Here is a 23,380-nt window from a genome sequence, read left to right on the forward strand (position 1 = left end):
TCCAGGCTAGACAGCCCCCTCCCTGCGTGCAGGGCGAGCGAGGGGGAGCGCCGGGACCGGAGCCTGCCCTGCCCGCAGGACCGCCTCACAACAGCTCCCGCCCGCCTCCTCCCCTCCTTCCTCCGCGGGTCCGGCCCTCGGCGCCTCCCCACCCTCGCTCCCCACCCGGCCGGCTCAGCTGTCCCTGCGCAGAGCTACTGACGCTCAAGGTTAGTTGGCCTTAACCCCTGCGTCCCCGCGGCCACACCCGCCGGGAGGAGGGGCCAGCCGCACGCCTGGCCAAGCCGCAGCCCCCCAGCACTGCCCGCGGCCTCGGCACACACCCTCCCTCCCTCCCAGCCTCCCCCTGCTGTCCCCACCAGAAGAGGGGCCCGAGCAGCCCACTCTGCCTCCAAGGCTGCCCTCTGGGGACAGCTGGCAGGCATGGAGGGATGCCAGAGCCCCCACCCCAAGCCTGCAGCTGATCCCACCGCACTCCTTCAACTTCGCCCTCCTCACCAGCTCCAACACCCCAAAAGTGAGACTGCAGACCAGGGCTGAGGGGGTCTGGCTGAGGGCACATGAGGCAGGCTGTGTGCAGGGCGAGGGACAGAGCCCCTGGCCTCCAGCCTCAGCCCCAGCCCTCTGGCCCCTGTCCCCAGCAAGGGGCCAGGATTTCACAAGGCTTTCAAGGGCTGCCCACCTACCGGGCACGATCTTCATCGGGGACGGTGGCAGGAGCCCACGGGGCAGACGGAGCGGGCCAGGGGTGTGGGAGGTCACAGGCCCCTCGGAGGAGGCACAAGCCACTGGCGGCAGCGTCGGGTGGGAGGAGGGCACGGCCGTGCTGCTGTCAGCAGCAGCTTGTGGGGGAGGGGAGCAGTGGGCAGGGGCCCAGGGGATATAAATATCTGAGGAGGGCGCGCGAGGACCGTCACCACCCAGACTTGGAACATGACGCACGGCGCAAGGGCACCCAGGCCCCGCTGCAGTCAGGTCTGGCTGGACGCTGCCACCCGACACCTCGGTCCCCCAGCTCCCACAGGGGGTTCTAATATAATAGAGCAGGGCGCGGGAGGTGCGGGCTCACGTCCCTGCAGGAGGCGGTGCAGTCCCCACCCACCTGCCCTGCCCACCCAGGGGGTGCTCTTGGAAAGGCCACAGGGGCCAAGAGAAGAGGCCGCCCATTCTCCCAGAGGGCCCTGCGCAGGTCACTCAACACAGCACCTGGCCCCACCGGTGGCCGGGACAGCCACCCCAAGGTCACGCGTGGGCCAGAGACCCAGGCAGCCCGAAACCAGGGCTCAGGCCTGCGTCTGCCCCACAGCACAGCCTCTCCTGGGGTCCCAGGGATCTGGGATGGAGACATCTCTCCTGGGCCACGGCAGGAGACTGGCCTGGCTCCACCCAGGAGTCCCGAAGCCCTGCTCTGTGGAAGGCCTGGGTCAGAGAGCCTGGCCACAGGCAGGCCCACAGCATATCCTATGCAGATCAGATCCCAGTGCAGCCGGGGAAACAGGACGTGGGACACGCACAGTCCTGCTCCTCTCCCTGGGACCCCTGTCTGCTGGGCGCACGCCTCAGGCCCAGGAGAATGCACGTTGACGGTATACCCCATTCCACAGCGTCACTCCTGGCACCACATGGAACCCTCAGCAAACCCCATGAAGTCCTATACCATGAAGGCCTCATACAGACCAGGAGCCTGAGGCGCCGCCTGCTATCCCGCACGCTGCCATCTGAGCCCAGGTGGCCTCCAGTGTAGTTACCTCAGCCCACAGCAAGGCACAGTGAACCAGCCTGGCCCCAGGCCACTGGGCAGGCCACCCCGGTCCATGCTGGGAAGCCCGCGGACAACAAGAGGGCCGGGCCCACCCCAGCCTCCTGCTCTCCAGCCCCACACCTCAAAAACGTGCGGCCGAGGGAAATGCCTGCAGTGGCCCACTCTGGGCGGCCAGGGGTTGGGCGGGCCCAGGCAGCCCTGAGGGTCAGGGATACACAGGCATGCCAGAGAGAGCCCAACTCCCAGCTGAGCCCAGGACAGCATCTGGCCAGCAGTGGGCAGGGGCCGACAGGCCGGACGTTTCAGCCCACTCCCTGCCACGTGCTGGGGAAGCCTCAGAGGAGCCTGACTCAATGGCCTGGGTGAGAACCAGCTCCTGGCGGGAGGAGTGCCCCAGGCTGGCAGCGGGCAGTTCTTCTACCACTCCACGGAGGTCCGGACAGGCCTGTGCTTCCGGGACACACATCACACACACCCCTGGGGCAGCTCCGAGAGGGGGCTGTGCCTATCCCTGCATCCCAGGTCTGACGGCACAGAACGGTGGACAACGGGAAGAGACAGGTCTGCCAGAGGCGGCCCCGGCCCCCTCCTCTGCCTCCCACAGCCCCCAGCTCTGCCTGCCCTACCTTGGCCCAGCTGAATCAGCTCCTCCATGCTGTACCTGTCCATGGCTGCCACACAGGCCAGGCTGCTCCGAGAGCCGGCAGGGAGGAAGGCGAGGCAGGAAGGAGGGAAGGGGTGGGAGGCAGAGGGAGGGCCCACTCATGCCCTGGTAGCAGCGGCTCCTCCTCGCAGCCACCCCTTAGTCAGTAAGCAGAGCTGAAGCCCAGCCGACTGACGGGTCAGACCAGCCCAGCAGACCTGCCTGGGGGTGCAGGGGACTGGCCTGCCTGCAATCCCAGAGAGCCCTCCGGCCCCAGCCCATGGGTCTTCCCTACTGTTCCTGCCCCGCCCGGCAGACCCCCCGCCCAGCAGACCCCACCCTGTAGCCTCCCCTTCCCGCTGCAGGCCCCACCAGCCCAGCCCTGCCCTCCCACCCTCCCACCCACATTCCAGGCATCCATGTGCCCAGCGGTATTTCATGAGCCAGGCGGGAGCAGAGCCCCAAACTGCCCACCACACCCCACTCCTTGAGACTCACATTCCTCAGCCCCGAAGGTGGTCTCTTCCTCCACCTGAGTCCTCCCCAACCAGCACAGCCCCAGGCATCTGTCCAGGGGCAATGCTGACACCTGCCTCCCCTCTCCATACCTCTCCACCCAGGTGCTTGCTGACCAGTGAAGTGCAAATCAAATCCCATCGTAACTACCCCTTAGAAGCCTGCTGGTGATCGACAGAAATCCCGCAAACGGGTGACTCGGCCAAGCCAGTGATCCCTGTGGAAAGCTGGCCGGGCCATAGTCCCTCCACCTAGGGCACCCTGTGGCTGGGAAGAAGGGCAAGGCAGCCAGGCCACCTCCAGGCTCCCTCCTTGACGCAGGGCCACAGAGGGTCAAGGGGGGAGGTCGAGGCACAGGCGTGTCCTCCGTGTAGAGGGGAAGTCATGGCGGCTACCCGACCCCTGCCCTTTGCTGTGGGAAGCAGCTCTAGGTGCTGTGGGTGTACAGCGCTCACTGTGGTGGCGGCTACCTGGCCCCTGCCCGTTGCTGGTGCGTGGACAGCGCTCACCGTGGTGGCGGCTACCTGGTCCCTGCCCGTTGCTGTGCGTGTACAGCGCTCATCGTGGTGGCGGCTACCTGGCCCCTGCCCGTTGCTGGTGCATGGACAGTGCTCAGCTGGCGTCTCCTCCACACAATCCTCGGTTCCTTCAGAATTCTGAGCCAGGCAAAGCATCGCTATTTGCAATGTAAATTAGGGCTGGGCGGTAGCTATAATCCCAGCACTTTGGGAGGCTGAGGCAGGCGGATCACCTGAGGTCAGGAGTTCGAGACCAGCCTGGCTAACATGGCGAAACCCCGTCTCTACTAAAAAAAAAACAAAAATTAGCCAGGCGTGGTGGCTCATGCCTGTAATCCCAGCTACTCAGGAGGCTGAGACAGGAGAATCGCTTCAGCCCGGGAGGCGGAGGTTGCAGTGAGCCAAGACTGTGCTATTGCACTCCAGCCTGGGCAACAGAGCGGGACTCCATCTCAAAACAATAAATAAAATAAAAATGAAACGTAAATGAAACTCACATATAAAAACACATTCTTACAGCTTCCCACCACACCAAGCAACCGAAACTCTCTGCCACAGGCGAGGGCCTTCCCATGGGTCCTCTCCCTCTGGCCTTCCGGCCTCCCTCTGTCCCTCTCTCTGGGCTGCTCCTGGCAGGGCAGGCACCTCCTCAGAGCCCTCCCTGATTGCTTCTGAAGCCACCTTCCCATCACGCTCTCCTCACCCAGTTCACCCCACATATCTGGAGCCCCCTGGGGCAGGGGCTCCATCTGGGTCTGGCCCTGGCCTGTGCATGGCTAAACAAGCAGGTGGACGGATGGCTTCCCACACAGATGTGTTGCTGGCAGGCCCCCATGGGCCCCACCCAGGGACAAGCAGACCACCAGGGCACAGGGAGGGCAGGGGCCTCACCGCAGGGGTACAGCTGGTGCTCCCTAGCCAGGGCTGGGTGGAGAGGGGCAGCCCATCCAACAGGGCCATCCTGGACCAGCACAGTTGGCCCACGAGCTCTGACCTTGCCCTTCTGCCAACCCACGGAGCAGCTGTGCAGTGGGGAAGGGCAGGGCAGCTCACTGCTTGGTCACTTAAAAACTCCAAGAAGTGCCTGGTCTCAGGTATTATCAGAACTGCCCCGGGCTGTATGCAGGGCCATCCGGACCCCTGTCACTGCCTGAGGCCCAGCCCTGGCCCTCTGCCACACCCCACATCCAAGCCTCCTCCTTCCCCTAGCTTCCCATCCCAAGCTCAGCCCGTGAGGTCCAGGGGAGAGAGGGGTTTGAGCCTGCTGGCCCTGACTCATCCCGGAGCTGTGGCTCGCTTCCTGTTGGAAACTCTGAGCTGCTGCTGGCGGCTGTGGCTTTGGGGGGACTGAGTCACCTCCATCGGGGAGGGGTGCCCTCCGCTCTGCCTGCTGCAGCCACACCCAGCACACCCCCCTCTTGGCCCTGCCGCCAGCTGCCCGCCCTGCAGGCCCAGCCCAGCCACGGACAAGGAAGGAGAAAAAGGAGGGGAGGGACTCACAGCCACCACAGCTAGGAGTTGAGCATGGGGAAGCTGGGCTGCCAAATGACCGGGGAGTGGGTGGGCAGGGGTGCCGGGTGGGAGAGGCCAGCAGGAAGGCCACGTGGGCCGGGGCCTGGACTACATGCCTGGCCAAGCAGTCTTTGTCTCATGCCTCCTGTCGGGAGACATGTCGTCCATTTAGAGAGGAGCTGGAGAGGCCACATAACCTGTCCAAAGCCGCAGAGAGAGCCAGGAGGGGAGGCCAGCCTCCACCCCACAGCCTCACTGATCCTCCCAGATGGGCCCAAGGCAAGCCCCTAACAAGTCCAACTCACCCCAGGCCAGCCAGCACCAGGGCTCCACCCAGCATCCCACACGGGCAGCTGCGCCCCAAACTTGGGCCTCCCCTGGGCACCCTCCCCCACACCCTGGCAAATCCTGCCCACCCTGAGAGCCCCACCCCAGGCCCCCTTCTTCAGCCTGAGAGAGCAAGCTGCTCGCAGGTGCCAGCCCCAAAGAGGGAGGTGGGGCCAGGTGCTGGGGGACCGGGCCATCCGGAGCCAGCACGGAGGGCAGAGTGCTCCACAGTGTGTGTGTGAGCCTCGGGCTGCAGGGGACACATCTGCCCACCTGGGTCCTGCTGGCACAGGTGCTTGTGGACAGAGGGAGGCCACAGAGAAGGGGCAGAGCAAAGGGTCTCTGGAAGCCTCTGGGATGACAGGACCCGTCCTGTCCTGTGCGACCTGGTTCGTACCGGGAACAGCCTATCTAGGCCCCAGGCTGGGCCAGCAGACACCACACCACAGCCTGGCCTCTGCCCTGCCGGAGGAGCCTCCTGCCTGGACCCTGCGCTTCTCCCCATCCCGCCCAGGGCCGTCCCCAGCCACCACCAAGCCCAAGCTGGCCAAGCACTCAGTTACCGGTCACACCGGGCACTCTGTGCAGCACCAAGCCTCACCCATCAACCCCCGCGGCAAGGGAGGCGGCCAGGCCACGTGCTGGACGAGGGCCACACCCAACCGGCGCCAGCACCTCCTCGCACACCCCCACCTCAGTGCCGAGGAGCTTCGGGGAAGACAGGTCACTGGGACAGGAGAGGAGGCGGAGGGGGCGAAGGCAAGGGCAGTGTTGGAGAGAGGGGAGGGGGCGAAGGCAAGGGCAGTGTTGGAGAGAGGGGAGGGGGCGAAGGCAAGGGCAGTGTTGGAGAGAGGGGAGGGGGCGAAGGCAAGGGCAGTGTTGGAGAGAGGGGAGGGGGCGAAGGCAAGGGCAGTGTTGGAGAGAGGGGAGGAGGCGCCCCGGGGTGTGCCTGGGCCACAGGCTCCTCCTTGGCCTACACACCCGAAGGTCCCCAGCCGAGGAGGAGGGGCCACATGGGCCCATCAGCAAGCGCACCCCCCACCCTCGGGCGGGGGGGGCCACCTGCTGGTGTGAGCCACGCTCCGCAAGCCGGCAGACCACTCCAACCACTCCAGCCCAGGCCCAGGCCCAAGACCCGACAACCAGACCCCCACTTTCCACCCATCATGACTTGGGGTCAGGGTGCAGCTGACCTGTGGCTGGGGCAGGCTCCGGGCCTGGCCTGGCCAGGGTCCGCGGGGTGGTAGCAGGCACCACAGGGGTCTCAGGTGACACCTCCTCAAGCTCCTTCCGACGGTAGACCCGCTGCTCCTCCGCTGGCAGCGGCCCCCGCTTGGGTGGGGAGCCCAGGGGACCCTGCACGGCCTGCACGTGGGGGGTGCGGCGTGCGGGCATCACCATGGCGACGGGGCGGCGCACGCGCTGCAGAGAGGCGGGCACGATCTCTGGTGGCAGGTGCAGGTACTGGCGGAGGTGGGCGATGCCTTCATTAGTGAGGTACCAGTAAAAGTGGCACCAGGCAAAGGTCTCGCGGACCAGGCCCCGTGCCCGCAGGGACGCCATGGCACGTGTGACCTGCAGGTTGGTGACGCCGGGCACGTGGGGGTGCAAGCTGCGGGGCCGCCGGTCCTTCTTGGCCACCATCACGCCCTCGCGGAACAGCACCTCATAGATGGCCCGCAGCTGGTCCCGTGGCATGAGCATGCCGGCCACCATGGCTGCTGGAGCCGGGCAGGCAGTGCGGGGGCAAAGGCAGCAGGCGGGGTACCACGAGAAGGCCCGGGGCGCCGCGAGAAGCTCCCGCGCTACAGGGTGTGACAGCGGGCAGCGGCAGGGCAGGCGGGCGGGCAGGCAGGCTGGGGTGCTGAGCGTGAGGGCGCGGGCTCCCGGCTGTGTGGCTCGCGGCGCCTGGCTCCGTGCAATCCCTGCCGGCACTGCCGGCTGCCCGCCTTCCTCCAGGACGCCGGGCCGGCCCCCTCTGACTCAGCAGCATGGGCGGCCCCTCCCACCCACAGCCGACGGGGCCCTTGTAGAGTGGGGGGCACCTCAAGAGGCAGCGGCCACCCCCACAGCTGCCCCTTTCCCCCCACCAGGCCCCGCGGCTCCAACGTCAGAAATGACATCAGTTTCTAAACACATCCTTCAAGGTCCCTAAGACTGTGCTGGGGCAAGTGGGGGCGGATATAGACCAAGAGTCTAAAGAAGAGGGTGGCAAGGCAGGCAGGGGGGCTGAGGGCAGGAGGGGTCCTCGGCAGGGATGTGGGCTCTGGTGTCCCAGCTTCACAAGGATCTGAAGGGGGGTGCTGGGCTGCCAGGCCTGGAGGGATGAGGGATGCGAGGCTTGAGCGGAGAGGACTAGGGCCTGGGGAAGAAGCTGGGGTCTTGCGGAAGGAAGTCCGAGGGGAGCGGCTGGGGGCAGCTGCCACAGCACATGAGGAGGGCTGCAGGCACCGCTGCTGCTGTCCATCAGGCAAGCAAACGGACAGAGCCCCCACCTCCACACACCAGGCTTAGAGGCGGTGGCCACTCAAGTTAACACTTCCCATTCCAGGCCAGATTAGGAGTGGCCTCTCCAAGCCCACAGCCCTCTGAGCAGAGCACCAGCTAGGGCTCAGAGGGGCCTCAATTCACCCCCACCCAGCTGTTGGAGGCCAGAGATTCCCAGCCGCTGCCACAGAGAAAGTCACCGAGTCCCTACCGCCCACAGATGCCCACCCTGGGCAGCCCAAGTGCCCGTCTGCAGGCCAGATGGATGGCTGCAGGGTGGAAGAATGCCAGGCCAGAAGACGGCCAGGGCCCAAGGGAAGGGAAGAGGAAACTGCCCTGTGAGGCCCTGCAGGCCTGGCCCAGCCACACCCATCATCCACCCCCCACTCCCCGCCCCGCTGCTGCCGCCCCCACTGAGGGTCCAGGCATGAGAACCGCACCCAACACTCCCACTGTCCCACGATGTGCTCCATGGACCCCCACCCGTATCGCTGCTCGCCCCAAGCCGACACACCCCTTCCCACCAAGCCCGGCAAACCCGGGAACTGATTATAAATAGGGCGGTGGAGGGGAGGGGGAGAGAGGGGGGATCCCGAGGTGGGAGGCGCTGGCCAGCAGCCGGCAGGCGGCCAACAAGCAGCTTGTGGGGGCGGGTTTATGGGGCCGTCGCCATGGCGCCACGGTGCAGGCTCCAAACACACACACACACACGCACGCACGCGCACGCCTGCGTGCACAGAGGTGTGGTGGCGGGGAAACTCCGAAGGCACAGCCACGGTTCCCACAGCCCTCTGGCAGGGCCAGCTCACTGCGGCATGGCTCTCCCTCCCTCTGAAGCCAGCCCCAGGCAGGAAAAGGCCAGCCTCAGGAGGTGAGGCTCCAGGAAGATGTAGGGACCACAGTGGCCACGCCCCTCGGACCACCAGCACCTGCGGACCCTCCACCCACCAGGGTTGTGGCTTTGGGAACAACACCAGCTGGGTCCAAGCCTGCCCAGCCCTGTGCCCAAAGAAGTCCCTACCCTCTTGGCCAGTCCCTCAGCGCACTCCCCCACACTGACCTCCTGCACTCCCGGCAGGCCGACCGCATCTTCCTGGCCTGATTCCCTAACCTAATCCCCCCCAGATCTCCAAGGGCCCCACCAAACTAACCCACGATACCCACACTGTCCCAAAATGATCCCAAGGCCTCTTAAAAGGACGTGGACCTAGGTTCTCTCCTACACAGTTCTGCAGGGGTGCCAGGACTGACCCCCGCTGGGCCGCCACCCAACCAGCCCCGCCTCCCCCAAGCCGGCTCCGGGCAGGAAAGGGCGGTAGCTTCCTCCAGCAGAGAGAGGGGGCGGGGCTCGGTAGGAGTCCCCTCCCTCCCACCAGCCAGGGGCCTGCAGGCGGGAAGGGAAGCCGCAGGGAGGAGCCCGGAGCAGAATGTTCCTGGCCCACCCTGCCAGCTCCGCACACGCCCCCCTGCGGCATGCGCCACCCCCACCCCGCCTTGCAGCACACACCTCCTGCAGCACACACCCCCCCCCGAAGCACACACACCCCTGCGCCAGGGTCCAGGCGTCCCCCCAAGACCACCGGGCGGAAGCTACCGCCCCCTGCCCCCACCCTGTGGGAACCGAAGCGGGAGCTGATTCAGCACTGGGAGGGCCAGGGTGTGCGACTGGGCGGCCCCTTCTCCCCCCACTCCAGACCCCTTTGGGTTTCCAGAGCAACCAGTCAGGGCTCCTGGGCAGCCCCCAGCCCCCCCACCCCACCCCAAGACAAAGAGCCGCAGTGTGGACTTGCTCAGGGCCAGCCGGCCCGGCGCCTCTGCACAGTGGTCCCCCAGCCCTGCCCTGCCCCTTGGACGCCAGGTTGTGGGCGGCAAACTCGGGCCGGGTGGAAGGGGCTGACCCTGCTGTGAAGGCTGAGCTCCCACTGGGTCCCTGTCCCCGCCCCGCCGCCGCCGCCGCCGCTGCAGCAGCCACCCCGCCCCCGACGCTCCTGCAGGGCTGCGGAGCCGCTGGAGCCAGCCCAGTAGGACCCCGAACCAGGTGGAGCCCGGAGGGGGACGAGTCTGGGGTCTCCTGCGGCTCTGGCTCAGCGACCCACAGTGTCACCCCAGGGATGGCAGACCCTGCCCGCCACCCTGCGTGGGCTGCACCCAGCCAGAGGTCACTGTGTGGTCCGCGCCCCCCGGCTCGGGCCCGGCCCCAGGACCGCACCTTTGAGGGAGCTGATCTCGTGCTGGATGGCTCGCGAGGGGTCCATGTCTGCCCCGGGGCTGAGGGCGGCTGTGCCACCACCAGGCAGAGTCCAGCCCCGCACCGCACTGCCCAGGCCAGCGCCGCAGCCGGGGGAGGAGCCCGGAGGTCCGGGGCAGGGCTTGCCGGCCAGGGGCGGGGCTTCAGCTGATCAATGCGCCGGACAGGGCCGCCCCGGGCGCATGCTCCCGGCCGCACCGCGCACCCCTCCCCCGCAGCTTGTGGTTCTGGGGCACGCGACCCCGCTAACCCCAGCCAGACTGCCAGGTCACCAGGCCGGATCCAGGAGCGCTCGGACGGCCCACTTCCCAGCTCCGCAGCCCCCGGCCCACCCCACAGCCCCCCGAGTCCACTGCAACGAGCCATGCTTAGAACAGCCTGTGGGACACACGTGCGAGGGCCTCGAAGCCGCTACCCGCGCCCTGCAGGAGATACCCACCCATCCAGATCTCCCAGTGACTTCCTCAGCCGGCCCAACTCCAGGGCCTGGGCTGGCAGGCTGCTGAGATCAAGCCCCCAGACCCTGGGCGGCCACCTCCCACCTCCCCGGCCCCAGCAGTGTGCCCCTTCCCTGGGGCGTCTCGCCTCTGGGCTGCCCTGGGTCAGGCACCTTGTACACTGGCTCCCAAGATGACAGGTCCGACCTGCACCCTGGCCTCTGCCTCTCCCACCCAGCCTCAGGATGCCCCACAGGCAGCCCCACAGGTCCTCCTGGCTGTGCCCCCCAGTCTGCCCACTCGCCAGCATCTCCACTGCCGCCAGATGACACTGCAGCTCCATCCCTCACCCACCCCCCACGACCACCAGGGACCCTTCGCAGCTGCTCTGATCCAACCACCCCTATGGCTAATGGGGTCAGCCTCCTCAGCCCGCAGGAGTAGCTGTGTGTCACTGCGCACGCCTGGGGGAGCAGGTAGCACTGGCAGGGTGAGGTCAGCTCTGCCTCACTCACTGCGCTGCAGGGGGGCACGGAGGAATGCTGGGCCCTGCCCACACCAGGGCACCCCTTCAACACTGGCCCCGGGACTGTGCTCCACCCCAGTCCGTGCTGGTAGTGTGGGGCAGGACGGCCTCCACAAGATAGCAGTGACTAGCCTGCCTCAGTCTCCAGCCAGGCCTTTCCTCTGCCTTCACCCGCAAGTCCCTCCCCTCCTGCAAACAGACCCACTGTGCGCCAGGTTGGGGCTGGCATGGAGGACGTGACCACGATCCAGGAGCAAGGCCGGCAGCTCCCACGGGTACGAGCTAACAGGCAAAGGGCCAGAAGCCAATCCCACCTGCACCGTAAACCCAGCAGTTCTGGAGTCTCTCGTCCCCCTGCCCGTCCCTGCCCTCCCTGGGACTCAGCCAGTTGCGGTGTGGGGAGTCTCAAGAAACACCAGTTGCCAAACTTAAGGAAAATGGTGAAGTGAGGAATTAAAACAATTTCAGGCCGGGCACGGGGACTCATACCTGGAATCCCAGCACTTTGGGAGGCCGAGGCAGGTGGACCACTTGAGGTCAGGAGTTTGAGACCAGCCTGGCCAACATGGCAAAACCCCATCTCCACTAAAAATACACAAAAAAATCAGCCAGGCATGGTGTCACACGCCCGTAGCCCCAGCTACTCAGGAGGCTGAGGCACGAGAATCACTGGAACCCAGGAGGCTGAGGTTGCAGTGAGCCGAGATCGCACCACTGCTGAACTCCCAGCTAGGTTTTACTGAGCTGTATCTGGATAAACCTAAATTTGGCCTGCAAGTGAATCATACTTCCTTAGTAAACCTCAAGTGAAAGTGACAGATATTTATAAACAGATCTAAAAAGTTCATACATTTTAAAAAAAGCTGTTTTTTTTTGTTTTGTGTTTTTGAGACAAGGTCTCACTCTGTCACCCAGGCTAGAGTGCAGTGGCTCAATCACGGCTCACAGCAGCCTCGACCTCCTGGGCTCAAGCGATGCCCCCACCTCAGCTTTCTGAGTAGTTGGGACTACAGGCGTGCACCACCACTCCCAGTTCATCTTTTAATTTTTTATACAGACAGTCTGTCTCTATGTTGCCCAGGCTGGTCTCAAACTCCTGGGCTCAAGCAATCCTCCCACCTTCCAGTGCTGGGATTACAAGTGTGAGCCACACTGCCTGGTCCAGATCAATTTTTTTAATTTAATGCATAAAAATTTTCCTCAGCCTAGGGAGACTTTTTTTTTTTTTTTTTAACTGAGGCAGAATCTCGCTCTGTCACCCAGGCTGGAGTGCAACGGCGTGATCTTGGCTCACTGCAACCTCTGCCTCCTGGGTTCAAGCAATTCTCCTATCTCAGCCTCTGCAGCTGGGACTACGGATGTGTGCCACCGCACTGGGCTAATTTTTGTATTTTCAGTTGAGACGGGGTTTTACCATGTTGGTCAGGCTGATCTCGAACTCCTGACCTCAGGTGATCCACCCGTCTTGGGCTCCCAAAGTGCTAGGATTACAGGCATAAGCCACCATGCCCAGCCAGGGAGATTTTTTTAAAAGATTAAAATGCATAAAATGGAATGTTATAAGCTTGGCCAGGTGTGGTGGCTGAGCACTTTCAGAGGCTGAGACAGGAGGATCACTTGATCCTGGGAATTCAGGACCAGTCTGGGCAACAAAGCAAGACACCGTCTCTGCAAAAAACTAAAAAACTATCCTGACACGGTGGCCTGGGCCTGTGGTCCCTGCTCTTTGGGACGCTGAGGCAGAAGGACGGCTTGAACCAGCCCACGAAAGGCTGCAGTGAGCCGTGATTGCACCACTGCATTCCTGTCTGGGAGACAGCAAGACTGACTCAAAAACAAACAAAAAGATAGGATCATGGTTTTAAGCTAATGAGAAGGTGAGGGCACACAGCTGTTCAGAGAAGGAACACACAGGTTTTCATGCACCGACTCCGCCTTTAACTCCCCCCCTGAAGTCAAGCTGCCCACCTGTGAGTGGCCACCATGGTCACCTGTGGTCTCCCGCAGCCAGAGGCTCATCGACAAGCTGCAGCAGCAGCAAGTTCCCACGAAGGAGCCTGAGACTGCCCAGCCCAGCCCGCCTGGAACGGTGGCCACATGGTGCAGCCTTGGAAGTGGGGGCAGCCACGATGACCCTGGGAAAGGCTCAGCCAGCTGCACGTCAGTCAGCTCAGTGGTTCCTTCCCGGCACAGGCTTCCCAGAGGAAGGGACAGCTATGTGGGGACGGGCCGCAGGCAGCCAGCACAGGAAGGGGGGCCACAGGCACCAAGGCCTTGCCGTAGAGGAAACAAGTCTAGGCAACCCCCAAGAATGTGGAGGTGGCCGCAGCCGGGAGGGGGGCACCTGGAGACAGCTACAGCCAGGGATTTCAACAGGACAGGCAGGTCCCAGGCTGGCAGCGAAGGGCCCACGAGCAAGAGATTTAGGCAGCGGGGAGGAAAGGGAGCCGGGGTAGAGGAAGCTGGGCGCCCTGGTGACGCAGCTCTGGAGCGTGGGAAGCAAAGCCCCGCCACTGCCCAGGAGATCTCATCGCTCTGGCCCCAATTCATGGATCACAAAGGAGTCTTGCCGAAGAAGCACGCGGGTCTGTGTGTCCAGGCCAGTGAACTGCAGGGACCCCCAGGCTGCAGTCGGGCTCACCAGCACCAGTGCCTCCGGAAAACCCCTACCTCTAGCTTCTGCTTTGCTGGTCGAACCCAGCATGGCCCCCATGCCCAGCTGGGGTGCCGTCAGGTCTCCTGGCCAGGTCTCACACCCTGGGCAAAGCCAAATCCTCTTGAAGCTCTCTGCAAATTCCCCACACCACTGGGGACCCCAGAACCAAGGTTGAGCCCAGGCACCACAGAGAAGCCCTCCCTCCTTTCCAACCCCTCTGTCTGGGCACAGAGCAACCCCCTCTTCACCAGTCCCGAGGCCCTGGCTGCCCTGGCCACAGGCCCAGGCCAAAGAAGGGGCTCCAACCCTGTCCCCCACACCACACCTGCGAATGGGATGGGCCCTCTCCTGAGGTTCTGCCCACCACCGCCCTGCCTGCCCTCAGCTTTGCTCCCTGCCCCATCTTCACACCCACCCACCCACCCAGCCCCTAACCCCCTGGCAGCCTGCCCTGCTGGGGCTCTCTGGTGGTGGTGGAGCAGGCCAGTGGGCTGTGACCCGGTGACCCCATGCAGAGGCGACCTGCGACAGGCAGACACCCTGCTGGCAGACACCTCCACCTGGGGCCCCCGACAACAGCCCCAGGGAGACCAGGCCCAGTGAAATCCTGCCATAGATACATCCCGTACACACTCAGCCCTCCGGACGCACAGACCCCTGCTCTGCTCCCCGCCTGAGCCTGCGGCAGGTCCACAGGAGCCACCTCACCTGCCCCAGGCTTCTGCCTCGCAGCCTTGGCCCAATGACAGCCCGGCCTCTGCGCATGCTGTGGGACTGAGGTGGGAGGAGAGCCTTCCATGCTCTGGAGGCCACCCCTGCGCAGGGTGGGGCTCAGTGCGAGCTGAGTCAGGCCAGCCAGCCTGCAGGATTTCTGGGGTGGAGGGCCACCACTGCGGGACTGGATGCCCACCAGGGCTGCTGGGAGTCCCAGTGAGGGCCCAGGAGGCACAGCGGTTATCTCTCCGAGCCACATCCTTCTCCTGTCTCCCCTGCAGCCCAGTACAAGAGTATCTCAATACCGGGGGTCTGGTAGAGACCAATTTGCGGGGAAGGTCCTGGGTCCCACCCACATGACCCATCCATTAGGGGGCCCATCATTCCCAAATATCTCTCAAACCCGTCCTGTGCCCACTGTCTCCACCACACCCTGGCCTGGCCACCACCCTTTCACCTCAAAGACAGTGGTAGCCTCCCTCGTTGCCCCTCACCTCCAAGCACTGGACAACAGCAGCCACTGCTCTCCGAGCACAAGCAGGTCGCACCACAGCCCTGCCGCTGCCCTCTGGAGGCCCTCCTCACGCAGGCACCTGCTCCGCTGCAGCAGGGTGGACCTCGCCAGGCCTCTGTGGAGAGGCTTCTCACCTGATCCATGGTGGCTCCCCCTTCCCTCCCTCTCAGCCCTCCAACACCGAGACACCTGTGGGCCCCTGAGGCGGCTGCCTCACCCAGCACCAGACACGAAAGTGTCACCACAGGAAACATGGAGCAAGAGAAGAAATGAATTCCTGGAGTTCAAGGATACTGCACTTTCCCAGAACTCTGTTAATATCGTTGACTTCACTAGTAGATTAAAGGAGAAAACCGGTATATTGATCTAAAAAATCTTGACAGCTCATTTGATAAAAACCAGTATTTATAACAAGGGATGAGGTTACATTGTTAACATGAGAATAAATGCCCCTCGTAGCACAGCGGGGCACCCTCCCAGTGCGAGGCGAGGCTGCTGAGGGGAGGGCATGTGAGGGTGAACGCGGACGATGCAGGCGCAGCTCTCGGTCCAGTGCCAGGACATGGGACAGCATTTACCCAAGTCAGCACTGCTCCTCTTGGCACCTGAAACAACTCAGCTCACCATTTACTGGAGCTCAGGGAAAGTTCACTGAGAGGCTGGCTTCAAACGCAGTTAGAAGACCCGAGAGATTTCTTTAGGCCAGCAATAACAAGTTAGGAAAATACAGCAGGAAAAAACTCTTCATCAGCACAAAACGTGCTGGAATAAGATAACTGACGATCGGTCAGAGCTGATGCAGGGAACGCCCCGGCTCCAGGATGGCTCCAGGACCAGGCTCGGGGTCCGGGATGCAGAGGCCCAGGTGGCAGATGCCACGCTAACCTGACGCGGCCGCAGTTCTGCTCACCCTCCCGCTGGCTCTGCCAGGAGACTCATTACACAAGTTCCCATCAGACAGCGAGGCCATGTGACTTGTCTGAAGCTCCAACACCGGGTGCTGGGCAGGTGGGAGGAGTCGGCCCACTTGGGCACTGCTGGAAGGACAACAACTGTAGTACCTAGCCAGCAACTTAGAAATTGTTTAAAAATTGTGTCTGAAACCTGGTGCGGTGGCTCACGCCTGTAATCCCAGCACTGTGGGAGGCCGAGGCAGGCAGATCACGAGGTCAGGAGATTGAGACCATCCTGGCTAACACGGTGAAACCCCATCTCTACTAAAAATACAAAATATTAGCCGGGTGTGGTGGCGGGCGCCTGTAGTCCCAGCTACTCAGGAGGCTGAGGCAGGAGAAGTGGAGGTTGCATTGAGCTGAGATCGTGCCACTACCCTCCAGCTTGGGCGACAGAGTGAGACTCCGTCTCAAAAAAAATAAAAAAGAACTGGCCAGGCGCGCGGTGGCTCACGCCTGTAATCCCAGCACTTTGGGAGGCCGAGGCAGGCAGATCACCTGAAGTTGGGAGTTCGAGACCAGCCTGACCAACATGGAGAAACCCTGTCTCTACTAAAAATACAAAATTAGCCGGGCGTGGTGGTGCATGCCTGTAATCCCAGCTACTTGTGAGGCTGAAGCAGAAGAATCGCTTGAACTCGGAGGGCGGAGGTTGCAGTGAGCCGAGATCATGCCATTGTACTCCAGCCTGGGCAACAAGAGCGAAACTCCGTCTCAAATAATAATAATAATAATAATAATAAAATAAACAATAAAATAAAATAAAAACTTAGGCCGGGCCCAGTGGCTCACGCCTGTAATTCAGCACTTTGGGAGGTCAAGGCGGGCGGATCACCTGAGGTCAGAAGTTCGAGACCAGCCTGGCCAACAAGGTGAAACCCCATCTCTACTAAAAATACAAAAATTAGCCGGGTGTGGTGGCAGGTGCCTGTAATCCCAGCTACTCAGGAGGCTGAGGCAGGAGAATCCCTGTAACCCGGGAGGCAGAGGTTGCAGTGAGCCGAGACTGCATCTCTGCACTCCAGCCTGGGTGATAAAGCAAGACTCTGTCTCAAGAGAAAAAAAAAAAAAAAAAAAAGAACTTATAACAGTTTACATTCTTCCCTTCACTAAACTTTAAAAATCAAAATCGTGTTGGAATAGAAAATATTCACGTGACTCAAACACTGAGGGTAGACAGAGAAGTCTTGCTCCCCTCCCTTCTCCCTGTCTCCCCCCACCCACACACACAGTGTGAAAATCACTGTTAGTGGCTTCCTGTTTGTTTCTCCAGAATTTCTTTACAGAAAATCAAGCAAATACCATGTGATTCTTGGTTTTCTTTCTTTTAACACAAACGGTGAAATCTTCCGGGCACCATTCTGCCCCTGCTTTCCCACCCATCCCACAGCTGGAGGCCTCCCGCTCTGCACGGGGACCGTGACCCACGTCTGGCCATGCAGAGCGGCACGTGTGGGCCCAGCCTCTGAGCGCACTCAGGCCAGTGACCATCGTCTGCTCGGACACACACTGTGCATTTGCGGCTCTGACAGACGCTTTCTCTGGCCTGGTTCCCACAGCTTCACCAACAGAACCTAGAAATCCAGATTTTTGATTTTTGCCAATACGATAGGTAAAAAACGGTATCTTGATGTAAATTAAAGCTTAAATTTTGAAAACCACTTGACCCAGAAATTCCTTTTTTTTTTTTTTGAGACAGAGTCTTGCCCTGTCGCCCAGGCTGGAGTGCAATGGCGCAATCTCAGCTCACTGCAACCTCCGCCTCCCAGGTTCAAGTGATTCTCCTGCCTCAGCCTCCTGCGTAGCGGGGATTACAGGCACGCACCACCACACCCTGCTAATTTTTGTATTTTTAGTAGAGACAGGGTTTCACCATGTTGGTTAGGCTGGTCTCGTACTCCTGACCTCGTGATCTGCCCGACTCGGCCCCCCAAAGTGTTGGGATTACAGGCGTGAGCCACCGCACCTGGCCAGAAATTCCCTTTTTAACTACAGTCATAGAGATGCACAATGACCCAGCTACAACACTGTTCACTGCAGTCATTTCTAATAAAAAATCCAAAATTAAGCTCCATGTCCTAGGAGAAAGGATTGATTGGTTAAATATGATATGGTTTGCATACAGGGGAATGCTGTATTGTAAATTAATGTCACAGAGAGATGCCCAAGCTGTATCACTAAGTAAAAGAAGTTACTTATGTCTAAAATACTTCATAACATTAAATCATGAAATTACAGATAAATTAACACACACTAAAGAACACTGCATGCTTTTTTATTTTTTTATTCTTTTTGAGACAGGGTCTTGCTCTTGTAGCCCAGGTTCACTGCAGTGTTGACATTCTGGGCTCAAGAGACCCTCCCACCTCAGGCTCCCAAAGTGCTGGGATTACAGGCACGTGCCACCTGTAATCACGTGCCCAGCCCACTGTGCACGCTTTTTAAAACAATGACTATGGAACAAAAATGTGTAAGTTCTACATTAACCGACTACTGCAGGATGGCTGGGTAGGTCCAATGGTGGCCACAAAAAAATCTATGTCCATGTCCCTGGAGCTCATAAATGTGGCCTTATTTGTAAACAGGGTCTCTGCAGATATAATTAAATAAAGGATCTTGGATGAGATCATCTTGGATTACCTGGGTGGGCCCTAGATCCAAAAGCAAGTGTCCTTAGACGAGGAGAGACACAGAGGCAGGGACTGGCATGACGCAGCCACAAGCCAAGGGGCAGTGGAGTTGGAAGAGGCAGGCGGCTATTCCTAGGCTCTTCCCGGGTGCCTTCGGAGAAAGCGTGGACCTGCCGACACCGGATTTTTAACTTCTGGCCTCCGGAACAATCAAAAGATAAATTTCTATTGTTTTAGGGCGCCCTGCCTGTGGCTCTTCCCCGTGGGAATCACAGGAAATCAATACAGACAGCGAGCAGGAGCGGGGTGCCTCTGTGACGAATATCTGAAAATGTGGATGTGGCTTTGGAATTGGGTAATAAACAGAAGCTGGGACATCTTGAGGCACACAGTAGAAAAAGCCTAGCCTGTCTGACCAGACTGTTGGTAGAAATATGGGTATTAAAGGTGCTTGTGGTGAAGCCTTAGAAGGCAACGAGGAAAGTGGAGGAAAGGTGCTTCTCACATTGAAGCGAAACTTCGCCAAACTGTGTTCACTGTCGGGTGCTCAACAGAACTTGTAAGCAATGAACTTGGATATTTAGCTGAAAAGATTTCCAAGCAAAGTGTGGAAGGTGTGGCTTGGCTGCTTCTTGCTGCTTATGGTAAAGTACAGGAAGAAAGAGATAAATTGAGGAAGGAACTGTTAAGCAAAAAGGAACCAGCATGGGTGATTTGGGATATCTGCAGCCTATTTAGATTGCAAAAGATGCTCATGTTGGGAGGTTCACTGTTAGGAAAGTGTGTTCTGCAGAGAAAGCCATCTCTGCAGAGATGAGGTATGTGACTCATGGGTCCATTCACTCATCTCAACAGAAGCCAGGAATAGAGACAAGATTATCCAGGGAGGATCCGAGTGAACCCTTCTCTCTAATGGCCTGGCTCCCTGTGACATACGGGGAGACCCAGAAGGTTTATGAGAATGTTTTACCAGCAGAAACACTGCCTGCTTGGATTGAAGGGAACAGAGACAGGAGGAAATGAAGGAAGGTATTGGGCTTCTGAGAATCTACAGGCAAGAAACAGGATGACAGACCCAGGCAGCTGCAAAAATGTGCTACCCTTCGAGAAAAAGGAAGAATGACTCCAAGGTCAGGGCCTTAGGCCTAGAGGCAGAGGCTGGCAGAGGTGCAGGTGCAGAGGGTGGGGCACTGAGCCACAGAAGAGCATTCACGGGCCTTGAAACCCCATGGAATTTGCCCTGCTGGATTTCAGACTTGCTTGCGACTGGCAACCCCTTTATTCCTTTATATTTCTCCCTTTGGGAATGGTGATGTCTAGTCTATGCCTAGCCCAACATTGCAGTTTGGAGGCATAAAACTTGCTTTCTAGTTTTACAAGTAAAAATATGGAGAAAAATTTTGCCCCCATCTGGGTCCTACCCAGAGCCTCACCAACACCTGATTTAGACACAACTTCGATGATCAGATTTGGGACTTCTGAGCTGATTAAATGTTGTTCTTGTTTTTTTCAAGATGGGGTCTCATTCTGTCACCTGGGTTCAGCCTCCAGGGTTAAGCAATCCTCCTACCTCCACCTCCTGAGCAGCTGGGACTACAGCCATGTGCCACCACACCTGGCTAATTTTTTTTTTTTTTTTTTTTTTTTTTTTGAGATGGAGTCTTGCTCTGTCACCCAGGCTGGAGTGCATTGGTGCAGTCTCGGCTCACTGCAACCTCTGCCTCTCGGGTTCAAGCAAGTCTCGTGCCTCATACACCTGAGTAGCTGGGATTATTGGTGTGTACTACCACGACTGGCTGATTTTTGTATTTTTAGTAGAGACAAGGCTTCACCATGTTGGCCAGGCTGGTCTCCTGATCTCAGGTGATCCACCCACAGGCCTCCCAAAGTGCTGGGATTACAGGCGTGAGCCACTGCGCCTGGCTGAGCGGATGGAATTTTAGACTTAGAGCTGATGCTACAATAGGTTGAGATTTTGGGGCATGTTGGCATAAGAAACATTTATTTTGGAAGTGGGGCAGATGTAAGTTTTGAGGGACCAGAGGACAGACTGTAGTGGGTTGAATGGAGGTCCCCAAAAGATATGTCTATGAACAATTCCCTGGAACCCATAATTGGTATCTTATTTGGAAAAAGGGTCTTTGCAGGTGTAATTAACACAAGGATCTTGAGATGAGATCATCCTAGATTACCCAGTAGGGGGGGCCTAAAACCAATGCCAAGTGTCTTACAAGAGATGGAAGAGAAGCCACAGGGGAGAGGGCCACGGGAGAATGGAGGCCGACACTGGAGTGATGCGGCCACGAGCCCAGGCACCGATGGCCACCAGGAGCTGGAGAGGCCAGGAACAGAGTCTGCCCTGGAGCCTCCGACGGAGCATGGCCCTGTCAACATCTTGATTTTGGACATGTGGCCTCCAGAACCGTAAGAGAATACATTTCTGTATTAAGGCCACCCAGTTTGTGGGTATGTGTGACAGCAGCCACAGGAACCTAAAACAGGGCACATTCTCTGGGGGTATCCGTATTCTGTAAACGACCATGCATTCTTGTGGCAGTCATGACAGTGGCGTCCAGCTGGGTCTCTTAGGCCTATCCTGTGCCTGCTCTGTTAGCTTCCCAGGTAGCCACTCGTTTAGCAAGAAAGAAGAGAAAGAGATGCACCTTCAAAAGGTCAAAAGACACATTCATTTGAAAAACAGAGCAGAATAAAAATCATAAAAGCCACAACCAGAGACCTTTACTGCAGCTACCTCTTTCTGCTGCACCTGCAGACCCGCACTTCAAGCCCTGACCAGCCCCACTCCCCCACCCAACCCCCACCCCCCCGCCCGCCCTGGTGTGCCCCTGTGGATGGCCTTCCCCACCCTCACCGTCCCACTTGGCCCCAGCCCACCTGACACACCAGCCTGCCCAAGAGCACCCAGACTCACACCAGCCACCCTGATGCCATCCTGGGGCCTTCCTTTCCTGCAGCACTGGCCCTGGGTCTGCCGCTACTCCTGGAGCCACACAGGGACACAAAGTGATCCCCATCCCATTCCTGGTCCTGGGTCCCCTCTGCCTCCAGGAAGAAGCAGCAACAGTCCTGCCAAGAGCTGGCCACCAGCTGGGAGGACTCTTCTGCAGCTAACCAGGACCCGAACCCTGGAGAGCAGGCCCCACAGGCTGATGTCCCAAGTCCGACAGGATCCTGTCTTCCCAGCTGGCACCCTCCTTCCACCGTCTGAACGCGTGTTCCCAACTCCCCTTCCGCCTGGTCTGCCACCATGCCAGGCCACTGCGCCTACAGATGACCCGGCCCATGCCCCATTTTGGGTCCGTGACCTCATGACCCACGGCCCCTGCTCTCCCAGTCCCGCAACTCCCTACCCACTGTGGGTCTGTGGGCATCACCCATGACCCCAGCGGTGGGAGATCTGGGCACCTGGTCCCACTAGCATCGCCCTTCCCAGCCTCCTCCAGTCCCTTCTTGAGGTACCTGGCCCCTGGCCCCTCTGCTGCCAGCTCCTCTTGGGCCTCACTGGGGAAACCCAGGCCACAGGGCACCACTGCCCACACCCTCCCAACAGCCCAACCCTGGGAAAATCTCCAGGGCCCTCAGTGGTGAGCAGCAGTCTGGACTGGCCACTGATGATGTGTGGCTGGGTAAATGTGAGCGACCACTCAGTACTCACCCTGGGCCAGGTGATGCCCATGCCCCCTGTGACCATGCAGGTCCCTCAGGCCAAGGCCCAGGGAGCTCCTTCCCCAGGGAACTCGGGCCAGCATCCAGCTGAGGCTGTGACCTGCTGCGGCCTAGCCTCCATGTCACCGCTCTGTCCTGGAGAGGGTTCTCCCTCCCTGCCACCCTGCTGGACCCACCATAGCCTGGCACCAGCAGGGCCTCCTGAGCACTTCCCACATGCCCCTGGCACCTCCAATCCAACGACACCCCAAGCAGTCCCGGTGAGGTCCCAACACCCCTCATCACCTGGTCCCAGCACCATCCAGGCCTCACCCTGCTCCCAACATGGCCCTGCTTCCTCACGCCCCTCCCTCCTTCACAGACCCAACAGGCCCCCATGGCTGCACAGCTGCCCACTGCTCTGCTTCCCGGCTGCATCTTCTCATAGGCACCTAAGCTCTGGAGGACCCCAGGCTTGGAGCTCTGGCCTGAGGCCTGCCCTAGTGATGGCCTCCCAGCCTGGCCTCCCCACCTCGGCCCGGCATTTCCTGCACCTCAGTGTCTGCACACGCATTCCTATCTCACAGGCATCTCTGATTTTATGCACCCAAGGCTAAGTGCTGGCTCTTCCGCCCTCTCTGCCGCAGGCACATCCTCTCCACCCCAGGCTGCTCTCCACCTCCACAGCCACCACGGGGGTCTCCTCAGCTGCTCCTTGGGAGGCACCAGGCCAGGATCTTGCCGGGGTCCAGCCAGCTCCAAGTCCACCTATCCCTCCCACCCAACGCTTGTTTCAAGCCACACCTGCCACAGGACAGGGCGGGGCTCGGCTGGGGGGGTACAAAAGTGAAGCAACACATAGTCCCCGCGTCAGGAAGCTGGATTCTGCCACAGGACAGGGCAGGGCTCGGCTCGGGGGCACAGAAGTGAAGCAACACACAGCCCCTGCGTCAGGAAGCCGGATTGGTGGAAGGGGAGATGTTTACGATCGTCCCTGTTACCCACAAGCCCACGGCCAGACCCTATGGGCGTGACACCAAGCATGACATCGAGCCTCCTTGAACATCTCGACCTCAGCCCCAAGCAAATTCCACAAAGATCAAAGACAGAGATGTTTAAAAACATGCAGCAGTGCTGGAAGCAACTCTCAGCAGATGTTTTTCTAAAAGAAGGCCATTTTAAGCATAGCATAAAATCCAGAAATCATAAAAGACTGGTGAGTGTTAAAAATTGATATGGCTAAAGAAACCACAGACAGAATCAGGCCGGGC

The 23,380-nt window shown here is 60.1% G+C and overlaps 1 protein-coding gene, 1 long non-coding RNA gene and 1 other non-coding gene across 22 annotated transcripts in view; 1 reads left to right on the top strand and 2 right to left on the bottom strand.

Annotated features, from left to right (window-relative positions):
- The window catches only part of PLEC (plectin), a 61,804-nt gene that overhangs the window by 28,481 nt on the left and 9,943 nt on the right, over nt 1–23,380 (bottom strand). For 2 of the 20 annotated variants that reach the window (XM_024345372.3, XM_024345369.3), the window contains exon 1: nt 9,975–10,102. The exons of 9 other annotated variants lie outside the window; for them this stretch is intronic. In XM_024345372.3, coding sequence (XP_024201140.3) covers nt 9,975–10,020 — 46 coding nt within the window. In that variant the 5' untranslated portion in view covers nt 10,021–10,102. Of the gene's footprint in view, nt 1–686; nt 841–2,388; nt 2,481–6,471; nt 7,201–9,974; nt 10,103–23,380 lie in introns of those variants that run through there. 9 more of the 20 variants (XM_024345378.3, XM_024345375.3, XM_024345354.3 and 6 more) reach the window with 8 other exon arrangements.
- LOC134810698 (uncharacterized) lies at nt 82–3,926 on the top strand. Its single transcript, XR_010159346.1, has 2 exons — nt 82–209; nt 1,605–3,926. It is a non-coding gene; the product is annotated as an uncharacterized LOC134810698 (long non-coding RNA).
- MIR661 (microRNA mir-661) lies at nt 1,230–1,322 on the bottom strand. The gene has a single exon (NR_036037.1). It is a non-coding gene; the product is annotated as a microRNA mir-661 (primary transcript).

Source organism: Pan troglodytes, chromosome 7, assembly GCF_028858775.2.
Source record: "Pan troglodytes isolate AG18354 chromosome 7, NHGRI_mPanTro3-v2.0_pri, whole genome shotgun sequence".
Lineage (NCBI taxonomy): Eukaryota > Metazoa > Chordata > Mammalia > Primates > Hominidae > Pan > Pan troglodytes.